We start from the raw sequence: 12026 nt of genomic DNA on the forward strand, positions 1-12026 counted from the left end.
TGACCTTCACCACAGGGACCCGGTCACTACTGAGACACGATCCTAGGACTGTCATCTCCCACCGGTCAGAGCAGCACGCGCCTCCCCGGTGGGAGGAGTGAATCAGGGGTGAGGGACTGCCTCAAAGGTGTAGCCGCAACTCCCTCCTTTGTGCGTCAGGGCAAGAATGCGGGGAGAAGAGGGAGATTGCACTCTCCAAAATGACTTCCAGCCCTAGTTTCTTTCTTTTTTTTTAATTTTTAATTTAATTTTTATTTTGTATTGGAGTAGAGTTGATTTACAATGTTGTGTTAGTTTCAGGTGTACAGCAAAGTGATTCAGTTATACATATACATATATCCACTCTTTTTCAGATTCTTTTCCCATATAGATTATTACAGAGTATTGAGTAGAGTTCCCTGTGCTATACAGCAGGTCCTTGTAGATGATCTATTTTACATGTAATAGTGTGTATCTGTTAATCCCAAACTCCTAATTTATCCCCCCACCATGAACCTTTCCCATTTGGTAACCATAAGTTTGTTTTCAAAGTCTGTGAGTCTGTTTCTGTTTTGTAAATAAGCTCATTTGTATAATTTTTAAGATCCCACATGTAAGTAATATCATACGATATTTGTCTTTCTTTGTCTGACTTACTTCACTTAGTATGAAAATCTCTGAGTCCACCCGTGGTGCTGCAAATGGCATTATTTCATTCTCCAGCCCTAGTCTGTAACCAAATTTAGAGAGGTTTCCAGACCTGAAGAGAATACACCCATCGGCCCCAAATCCCCATGCGCTCTGTGGCTAATCAGAGTCAGGGTCTCCCCATAGGTACTGTGCCCTGGGATTAGGCCACTTATGAGCTCTCTGTGTATATGTGTCTGTGTGTGTATATACGTGTTTGTTTGTTTTTTCCAGAAAACCCACGGGAGTCATGTTTCGATCCTGGTCCCATCAAGAATGGCACGCGAGTGGGGTCCGACCTGAAGCTGGGCTCCTCCATCACCTACTACTGCCAGGGGGGCTATGAGGTGGAGGGCTTCTCCACCCTGAGCTGCATCCTGGGGCCTGATGGGAAGCCTGTGTGGAATCATCCCCAGCCAGTGTGCACAGGTGGTGGAGCCCAGGGCTGTGGTGGAGGGAACTAGGGAATGCCAGAGGCAGAAGGGGCTGGAGGCTAGGGGAAGGGGCAGGCAGGATATGGGCCTCACAGGAGGGCTCCTTGGGTTCGCCATGAATGAGAAGGGCTGGAAATTCCCCAGGTGTACCAGTCCCCGTCAATGTGTCATGTCTCTCAGATCACATAGTGTCCTCACCCCCACTCCAATAGATATCCTCAGCGGTGGCCCGAGACATGCCAGCAGCCCACACCACGGAGAGGGGAATCTAAAAGTGACCCTGAGATTGTTCCCGGTCCTAGGGGAAATCACTGAGGGTTCAGATGTGTAAAACTAGGACCAGCAGGGTGGGCTAACTCCAAGGGCAGCTGGGTTAGCCATGGGGTCTTGACAAAAGGGATCGGATGGAGTGCCGGAACTTCAGGAGCATGGCAGCCACCTAAGTTGAAAAGTAAAGAGGCCCCTTTGCCCAGGTGGGAGAGGCTGGCTCTGAGGTCCACCCCTCGTGGGACTGGGACCATGGCTGGGTCGCGTGAGCTGTCTGCTCCCAGCGGGCTATTCTGGGCAAACCTCTGCTCCTTAGTCGTGCAGACACTAAGTGTCCAGGTGCAGACATCAGCCGTGGGGTGGCAGACCATCTCCGGGTCCCACCTGTAGGCAGAAGAGGTTCCTAAAGTGCTCCCGAAGGCTGGGCCTCCAGGGACCAATGCCAGTGTCACTAGTTAGAGGACAAGGACTGGCCGGCACCCAGGAGGGCCTTTGATAGCATCGGGGGTGGTGGGGGGATTCAGGCCACATGCCAGGCCAGGGATGGATGTCTTTGGGCAGGGCGGGGCAGGGCAGGGCATGTCCCCAGAATTCCCCTCCTCCACATTAGTGGCTTCAGACCTCAGAGCAGCCCCACCAGGGCCAGAAGGTCAGGCTGAGAGTGGGCAGAGACGGAGGGTGGACAGCTGATGAGAGGCGCATGAGGTCACCTGGCCCTCTACCTGATTTCTTTTTCAGCCCCCTGTGGGGGACAGTATGTGGGTTCAGATGGAGTGGTCTTGTCCCCTAACTACCCCCAGAACTACACCAGTGGACAGATCTGCCTGTATTTTGTCACCGTGCCCAAGGACTACGGTATGGATTTTGTGTATATTTGTTTATGTTTTCCAACGCCTTCCAATTCCACTCCAAATTGTTTCCACTCCTATCGTGCCAATGGGCCGAGCAGCCTCCCTCAGAGGACAGCTGCGTGCCGTTGCTCTGCAGTGGGCTGTAGAGTACGCTCCTGATACACACGGGAGGAAGGGACCAGTGAGACCTGCTGGAACCAAGGGTGGGGTGGTTAGGGAGGGACCAACCAGGACAGAGGGAAGGCAGGGTGCACCGGGGGCTCCCTAGCCCAGCCCGGGTCTGCATAGAGGTGCTGCAGACCCAGGCCGACCGGGAACCCAGGGGAGGGTGGCGGAGCGCCAGGAAGAAGGAAAGGAGTGGGACTGAGCTGGACTTGAACGTACAGGTGAGGGAGCTGGGCGCCCCTTCATTCCACTGTTCCGTCTGTGAGCGGGAGCCTGGTCCAGCAGCAATTGGTAGGATGAGCAAGAAAAAAAGAGAGCAGCAGGTCAGGGCCCTGGAAAGGCAGAGAAACCTTCAGATTCCAAGAGGCCCCGGCAAAAAGAAGCCAGCCTTGTCACCTGGTTAGCAGTGGGACAGGTAAGAGTCCTGGCAGCTCTGGAGGATTCAGGAAGTTCCTGAGGGTCACAGGCTGGTGGTACCCGGGCAATCAGTGACTGGCCGGGCCGCTTTCTCCCTGGATCTCCTCTTTGTAGGAAGAGGAACAACTATTTCTAAACAGAGTTGGCATTAGCGGGGTAAAGGTCATGTATATATATCCTGACCATCTGAGATGGGGCAGCCTGCAGAGAACTGGCTGCTTTTTCCCAAGAGCTAGGATGGACCGAGCATGGGGCAAGGCCTGATCATTCACCAAACATTTATTAAGCACCTCCTAGGGACCTCGCACTCTGCTGGGAACCAGAGCTGCAGAGATGAGAGAGACGTGTTTTCTGCCCTCTGTAAATTCCCAGCCTCATCTTTACCCACAGCTCTTGCCGTCGGGCTCCACTCCCACACCAGCACCTGCACACTCGTGTGTGGGGGCACACGCTCCCCGGCACATGCATGTGGCGGGAGCTTTGGACCTGTAGGATCACAGTTAGGAAAGTACTGAAAGGTTGTCCAGTCCCACCTGCCACCCAGAGCCGAGTCCTCGATAGCTGGGCTGCAAAATTCCTCCAGTAATAAAGAGCTCACGCCTTTGCAGGCCGCCAGCCCCGAGGCTGGGCAGTTTCACTGAGCTGGAACCTGTATGTGGAGAGCTGACTCTAGGAGGGGTCGTGATCTGTCCCAAGCATCTTCTCTTTTTTACTGATGCTAAGCCCAGGGATTTAGGTGCAGATTTTTGCCTCAGGTCGGAAATACTTGTCCCCAACCTGTGTCTCAGCCTTAACACCCTCTCCTCATAGATCTTTCTTTGACCCCCTATCTGAAGTGGACTGCCTTGCCTTATCACTTTTCTCTCACTGCCTCTAAAATGTAACACTATCTGAAATTATTTTGTTTATCTATTTGCTTAAGTGGTTTGTTTTTTTTTTTTTCACTTTGGACTGTCTCTTATGCACCCAGCCAAATGGGAGACCGGGGCAGGCAGAATGTATCAGGGTCTGAAATGGAGCTGTGCCCCCCATGGCCCCGCAGGGCCAGTAACCCCAGCCTCTCCAGCAGTGACTGGCAGAGATGGGACAGTTGAGGAAAGACCCTGTGATAGCCATCAAAGGGCAGGGCCCTTAGGTCTTGTCTGAAAGGGGACTCCTTGAGGTCATGGTCCACCAGTTTTTCAACCCCCTCCCATGAGCTAGTTGAGTGGCCTTGGGGAACTCAACCTCTGAGCTTCAGTTTCTTTGTCTATAAAATCAGATATCTGGAAGAGTCAGTGTTGAAGAAGATGACGTGCATGGCAAGCATGGTACCCAGCACAGAGTAGGTGCTCAATACATGTCATTTTGCCTCTGTCCTTGGATTTGCCAGAGGGAAATGAGGTAGAGATGTTTGCCTCTTCCATGGACAGTTGCTCCTTCCTCAGGAGAAGGCTGCTACTCAGCACCCTCATGCCTCTTAAATGTGTGGGATCTTGTATCCAGGGGATGCCCTCATTGGCTGGATCTTCGAAGAAAAAGTGAAGGAAAATACAGGGTCCTGAGATCAACATGGAACACGGGGAAGTTACGGAAAGCTCTTCGTTTTCCTAGAGTAGCTGCTTCCACTGCAACTTGAGAAAGGACTAGGGTTAGCCTGGCTGCTCGTGCAGTCCACAATATCATCTTGACCTGCGTGGAGAATGCCAGCCCGATCCTTCCCAGGTCCCCGCATCCCTGTGCCCAGTGTCTAATCAGCCAGTGGAATGGCTCAGCAAGCAGTTAGCCCTATGAACCGACAACCTCCTCTGAGGTCGCCCTGCTCCTCCAGCTGTCCAGGGCTCCCCCCCGGCACGGCCGCCCAGCCTTGCCCCTGAGCTCTCTGCACCGTGTCTCCTCCGCAGTGGTGTTTGGACAGTTTGCCTTCTTCTACACGGCCCTCAACGACGTGGTGGAGGTGCATGACGGCCACAACCCGCACTCGCAGCTCCTCGGCTCCCTCTCGGGCTCCCACACAGGTACCCAGGGCTGGGCCAGCACGGTGAGGGTGGTGGGCGGGGCGTCGCGGGGAAGGAGGAGGGAGGCCCTGTGAGCAGGGCGTGGCCACGGTGGAGCCACACCTTTGTGTTTGTCGTACGCTGCTGCTGTCAGCTCCTCATGACACCACATAGAAGGAAGCTTCAGAGGCTACCCTCACCCCAAGCTGTGTCTACACGCCCCCAAGTGGTATAGCATTCCCCTGTGGGTTGATATTGAGACCCAACCTGTTTTTCTAATGATAAACATGTTGCACTTTCATTGTAGAAAACTTAGCGGCAAGACAAATTAATTGTGTAGAGAATTAAAATAAAAACCACCCCGAAAGAACCACTGAAAAGGTGGAGTGTATTTCCTTCCAGTCTTTATATCTACTTGGACTTAATCTTTTACATTTTTTATTGAACACAACAATATACGTATTTTTATTAAAATGTTCATTGTGAGCATTTCTTTTTTTATTTTCCTCTGTAATAGGATTTTTAAATGCTGCATAAAAGTCTATCATATAGTTATTTAAAATTTATGTAATGAATTCTCTATTATTGAACATTTAGATTGTTTTCTTATTTTTCACTCTCATGAATAGTAATTCAGTATAGTATACATATATCTTTGTATACATCTCTATTACCTTAGAATATCTAGAAGTAGAATTGCTAAGTTAAAGGAAATGTGTGATCTTTAAGGCTTTTTATAAAGATTGTCAAATATCGCTCCAGAAAGTTCTTAACCATTTTGTTCACCAACAAATAAGAGGACATGTTTTTGCAGCTCAATAACAAAAGAACAAACAACCCAATCCAAAAATGGGCAGAAGACCTAAACAGACATTTCTCCAAAGTAGACATACAGATTGCCAGCAAACACATGAAAAGATGTTCAACATCACTAGTCATTAGAGAAATGCAAATCAAAACCACAATGAGGTATCACCTCACACCAGTCAGAATGGCCATCATCAAAAAACCTAGAAACAATAAATGCTGGAGAGGGTGTGGAGAAAAGGGAGCCCTCTTGCACTGTTGGTGGGAATGTAAATTGATACAGCCACTATGGAGAACAGTATGGAGGTTCCTTAAAAAACTAAAAATAAAACTACCATATGACCCAGCAATCCCACTACTGGGCATGTACCCTAAGAAAACCATAATTCAAAAAGACACATGCACCCCAATGTTCACTGCGGCACTATTTACAATAGCCAGGACATGGAAGCAACCTAAATGCCCATCGACAGACGAATGGATAAAGAAGATGTGGCACATATATACAATGGAATATTACTTGGCCATGAAGAGGAACGAAACTGAGTTACTTGTAATGAGGTGGATGGACCTAGAGTCTGTCATACACGGTGAAGTAAGTCAGAAAGATAGAAACAAGTACCTTATGCTAACGCACATATATGGAATCTAAAAAACCCGTACTGATGAACCTAGTGGGAGGGCAGGAATAAAGACGCAGACACAGAGAACAGACTTGAGGACACAGTAGGGGAAGGGGAAGCTGGGACAGAGTGAGAGAGTGCCACTGACATATATACACTACCAAATGTAAAATGGATGTCTAGTGGGAAGCTGCTGTACAGCACAGGGAGATCAGCTCGATGCTTTGTGAACACCTAGAGGGGTGGGATAGGGAGGGTGGGAGGGAGGCTCAAGAGGGAGGGGATATGGGGGTATATGTATACATATAGCTGACTCACTTTGTTGTACAGCAGAAACTAACACAATATTGTAAAGCAATTATACTCCAATAAAGATATTTTTCAAAAAGAAAGAGGGCACGTTTTATTCTCACAAAACCTAGGTAATTAAGAAAACAAAAACATCATCAGTTTGAAAAGTGAAAACGGTATCTCATTTTTTAATTTGCCTTTTTTATTACAACTTAGGTTAACCTTGTATAATGTAATTATTGGCCCATGAATTTTTTATTTGTGAATTTACTTGTAAATTATTTTTGTATGTATTTAGTAGAGCTCCATATTATTAGAAGCTATATATATTAAATGCCATAAAAACCTCTTATCTATAGTATATGCTATGAAAAATCTTCCCCTGTAGTTTGTCATTTGCCATTTAATTTTCTTCAGGTTAGGTTTTAATGTCAGAAAATCTAAGTTTCCCATGATATTAAATCTATTAATGTTTTCTGTTATAGTTTTCTCCTCTACTTTTCTGCTGACTAAATAAATATTCCTCTGGGTTTTCCTTTACTTCTGTTTTAGTTTCATTTTTTCTTTTAATACCTTTGGAATTTATTTTGATTTATTATTTAAACTAGGGAACACCTAACCAACATCTTGCAAATTTAGTTAATCAGTTGTTTTAATGAAATTTTCAAAATGCCAGATTCACATATATTAAGTTTTTATAAAGTTAAAGGTATGTTTCTAGACTCCTCTGTTTATTCTTGTATCAGTATCAAAAAGCTTTAATTCGTGTAACATTATAATAATGTTTAACACTATAATAATTTTAAACATATGGTTCTGTAAGTCCCCATTGCCATTCTTTTTTTTTTTTTTTTTTTTTTGCGGTACATGGGCCTCTCACTGCTGTGGCCTCTCCCGCCGCGGAGCACAGACTCCGGACACACAGGCTCAGCGGCCATGGCTCACGGGCCCAGCCGCTCTGCGGCATGTGGGATCTTCCGGGACCGGGGCGTGAACCCGTGTCCCCTGCATCAGCAGGCGGACTCTCAACCACTGCGCCACCAGGGAAGCCCCCCATTGTCATTCTTGATTTTGAATTTTTTATTGATTATTCTTGCTTAATTTTGCTTCCAAATAACTTTTAGAAATATTATATCAAGTTAAAAAAATTGCCTTGGAATTTTCATTGGAATTCCATTAAACTTATAGATTAATTGGGGGAGAACTCACATGTTTATAATAGTAACTCTATTTCCCATTAGGAATATGGTATGTCTCTCTATTATCTTTTGAAAGAAACAAACAAAAAACACCTTTGGAAAGGTGCTATAATTTTCATTTAGGCAGTATCCATTTTCTGTTAACTTTATTTCTAGATATTTTGTGGAATTTTTGTTGCTGCTACTGTAAATGAGTCTCCCCCCGGCATCACCTGCCGGCCCCACCATTATATTTTCTAAGTGGTCTTTGCTAGTATATTAGAAGACTGATATTTGAGGTATATTCATCTTGTAAAGTCACTGAACCCTCCATAATAATGCTAACACTGCCAACTGATTCTCCTGGGTCCTCTAGGCAAGAAGCGATGTCATCTGAAAATAAATTTGTCTCATTATTTTATCTCTTTTCAGTAGTTTTTCTTTTACTTTCTTCCATGGTTATTGGTCTAGTCAGGTATATTACCTTAACATCAATGTTAATATTTTATACGTCAGTAAAAAAATCTATTTTGTGGTTACTTTAAATGTAACACCATCGCTTACATAATATCCTATGATGATGTTTAATCTCTTTTGTATTAGTGGTTATACACAAGAAGAACAAAATAATCTGAAGAAAAATAGGAGGAGAGATGTCATGAAACAAAAGCAGAGGTTAATTAATTAGAAAATAATAACAAGCTCCACAGACTGAATGGTATATTCATAGTTGCCCTTCTCAGCTGGACCAGAGGTTTTATATTGTTTAGTTTGTTTCATTTTGTTGGCTTCATTCTGTTTTATATTCAACTTATCAATTCTCCTGTAGACTTTGTTATTGTTTTATAATTAACTGAACCCCGCTTTTGTTTCATAACGTCTCCCCTTTTTTTCAGATTATTTTATTCTTCTTGTTGTAACTTTTTGAATTGAGAGTTTTGTTTATTTTCTCTGTGTAATAAAGAAGCATGTTTACAGCATATATATATTCACCTCTAAGCGTAGTTTTGGCTTCATGCCATAAATTTTGATATGTACTATTTTCATCGTCATTACTTTCTCAATAACCCATGATCATGATTTACTCTTTCTGCCCAAGAGTTGTTTAAGGATGTCTCTTCTTTTTCCCCAAGAACCTGGATTTTGTTCCCGTTACATTTAAACATTTGTGTTAATCTCTATTTTCATTGCCAGGTAGTTAGAGAATGCAGCCTGTACCATTTCTACTTTGGGGATTCAATGAGGTCCTCTCAGTAGCCAAGGACATTTTTTTTAATTCCTTAATTATCCGAGAAGAATGTGTGTTCTCTGTTGCGTAGAGAGTCCACGTGGAGAGAAGGGGTGAGCTCAGGCCCTGTGGCCACACTGCCTGGTCTGTAATCTCAACTCTCCAACTTGCATGCTAGGTGCTTGCCGTCACAATCCTTGGCCACTCCGAGCTTCAGTTTCCTCATGTGCAAAGTGCAAAAAGTAAAACTTCTACCTCCTAGATTTACTGTTAGGATTCAGTAAGCTTTGTAATAGCCATTAGATAAGGCTTACTCATTTTGTGTGTGTGTGTGTGTGTGTGTGTGTGTGTTATGCGGGCCTCTCACTGTTGTGGCCTCTCCCGTTGCGGAGCACAGGCTCCGGACGCGCAGGCTCAGCGGCCATGGCTCACGGGCCCAGCCGCTCCGCGGCATGTGGGATCTTCCCGGATCGGGGCACGAACCCGTGTCCCCTGCATTGGCAGGCGGACTCTCAACCACTGTGACACCAGGGAAGTCCAAGGCTTACTCATTTTTATTATTCAAACCCATTATATCAGTGGTTCTCAATGAAATGGAACACCCCACACATACACACTCATCCAAGAGTGTAAATCAGGATTTTGGAGGGTAAGGTGCTTTTTCAAAATCTCTTGATAGATAGATAGATATAAGTATATCCATAGATATAGAAGTATAAGCATAGGTACAGGTAGAGAGATAGGTATACACTTAGGACCTGTAGATATAAATATGGATATAGGTATAGGGATAGATAGAAATGTAAACGACCAATAGAAATAGAAACAAATAGGGATAGAGATAGATGACTGATAGGTGGGTGGATGGATGGATAGATAGATGGATAGAGAAATAGAAGTATAGGACCTATATACATTAATATCAATATCCTCAGATCACCTCTTACTCCTCATATAGAGAAACACTGATGATGATCCTTTGGTGCTGATGGGAGTGAACTGTGTCCCTGTCCCTGAGGCTGGGCTGGGGGAGAAAAAGAAAAGCTTAAAGACCACAACTCAACAGTCTTCCTTTTGTTTTTCTATTTATGTATCAATGAGAATGTTGTGTGAAAGTGTCTGCCAGCGCAATTGTGATATTTTGTTGTCTTCCTGTGTTTCTAACAATTTTGTATCTGTGTTTGCCTGATTTATCTTTTCTCATTTTCCTTGAGAGTCTTTTTCTTTTAAGAGGAAGTTTACTTATAAGTGAAACACGTGGCCTGCTATCTGTCACCTTGTTTTGTTCGTTCTGGGGTTTTGTTTGTTTTGTTTTGCTTTTGCTTCTTCACGTTTCCATTCGTACCTGACCCATCTCTAATTTCCAAGCTTTGCTGATACATTTGGACTTTATCAATGTTATTAGTAATTATTTTATAATTATGGACTTCTTCCCCAAGAACAAGTTTTTCCATTTGCATTTAGTTTTGTTCCCTCTTTAACAATAATTAATTGGGTTTAACTATATTTTCCTAGTTGTCTTTATCCCTGATAGTTTTTGATTTCCCTACTTTGGTTCGTTTTTTAAAAGTAGGGCTCCTCACTGCAGTACTTTCTGTCACCTTGCATGTATGAGAATGCCTTTCCTTTGATGTATCATATAAATGACAACCTGATTATAAATCAGATTATGGGCCACAAACATTTCAAAGCTGCAGTGGTTACTTTATTCCAATAGTTAATATTATAGATGAGTTGAAATTCAACCTGATTCTTTGTCCTTGTAGGCAACCCACGCTTTTCTCTTTTAAAAACCGTTCACATTTTTTTCTTTATTTTTAAAATGGAAAAGCCCACGAGGATTGTTGTGGTGGAAATCTCTTTTCATTAATTAGATCCGGCACTTTGTGAACAATCTCATTCAAAAACCTCAAGCCTTTCTCAAGCTTAGAAAGTTGTCTTCCTTCTTAAATTATTTTTTCTCGTTCAATTTCTCTTGTCTTCTCTCTCTAGAATTCTTGATATATGCATATTGGATTTTTTTTCTGCCTGTCTTCCATGTCACTTGTCATTTCTCTCATTAGTTTAATCTCTTTATCCTTTTTCTGTGGATTCTGGAAGAATTTCCCAAATTTAATCTCCACTTTGCTGTTCAATTTCTGCAGAATCCAGCTCCATGTGCTAGAGTTTCTCATCTCTTTGTAGCTTTTACTGATCTCAGATCTGTCCTTTGACACATCTTCCTCTAATTTCAGAGACGCAATGCTGAATTTAATCTTGTGACAACCGCTATTAAAAATCTTCTGAGATTTTTACCTGTTCTTTGTTGTAGTTCACATAAAGATACTTGCTTTGACTTCTGAGAGGTCTCCTACCTTAAAACTTTGGAATCTTTTCTTATGTCCAGTGATTTTACTGTGTGTTTATTCCTGGAGAGGGAAAGCTGCATACGTCCATCACTGGGAGTTGAAATGGATCCTGTGAGAGATTACGGGGGGGTCCTACTCCACAGGTATCCGGCCAGATGATGGAAAAATGGAAAAGTTGAGTTTGTTCTGCTCACATTTATTGAGAGGAGGAACTAGAGATGGTGGTGAAAATCAAGAAAAGCTTTTCTTCATGAGTTTCTTTTTGCTTTGGCAGCCAGAATTTAGCTGGGCAGTGACTCCTAGGCTCAGCCACCTGGGATCTATGTAAATCTAAGTGTGTTGTGAAAAAGGCTCTCTAATCCCCATGGCCAGTAGCATCACATGGGCTTTTTGGAAGCACTGGTGGACCCCAGATGTGCCTCCCAACGGCTCCTTGGGTGGTTCCAACTCCAAGCCTCCCTGAAGTGATGTAGCCTGGCTTTCTGTAACCCCCACTTCCCTTCTGACGGTGGGGTCAGCAGATAGTCCCAGGGGTCCCTAAGGCTATGGAGGGGCAGCATGCAGAGTGGTCATGCCACTGCCCATCACCCCACATTCTCCCTCAGCTTCCACAGGAAGGCGATGGTGAGCAGGACTCCACCTCACGGCTGCAGGTCTGTCTGTACCACATCAAACAGAAGATATATCTTTATCTTCTGATATAGAAGCTATTGGGCTTCCTTAGCTTCCTGTGTCTGTGTGGACTTTCCCCACTTTATTGTGTTATTGTTTGGGT

General features: G+C 44.4%; 1 protein-coding gene across 1 annotated transcript in view; it reads left to right on the plus strand.

The window, feature by feature from the left end:
- CSMD2 (CUB and Sushi multiple domains 2) overlaps positions 1 to 12026 on the plus strand; it is a 192550-nt gene that overhangs the window by 96916 nt on the left and 83608 nt on the right. The window contains exons 13-15 of the mRNA XM_089914073.1: positions 901 to 1095; positions 2106 to 2222; positions 4684 to 4797. Of these exons, the coding sequence (XP_089770199.1) occupies positions 901 to 1095; positions 2106 to 2222; positions 4684 to 4797 (426 nt within the window). The remainder of the gene's footprint in view (positions 1 to 900; positions 1096 to 2105; positions 2223 to 4683; positions 4798 to 12026) is intronic.

The sequence above is a fragment of the Delphinapterus leucas genome, chromosome 1 (assembly GCF_059928025.1).
Source record: "Delphinapterus leucas isolate spDelLeu-1000000601 "Yukka" chromosome 1, BTC_Dleu_Yukka2, whole genome shotgun sequence".
In the NCBI taxonomy this organism is placed as follows: domain Eukaryota; kingdom Metazoa; phylum Chordata; class Mammalia; order Artiodactyla; family Monodontidae; genus Delphinapterus; species Delphinapterus leucas.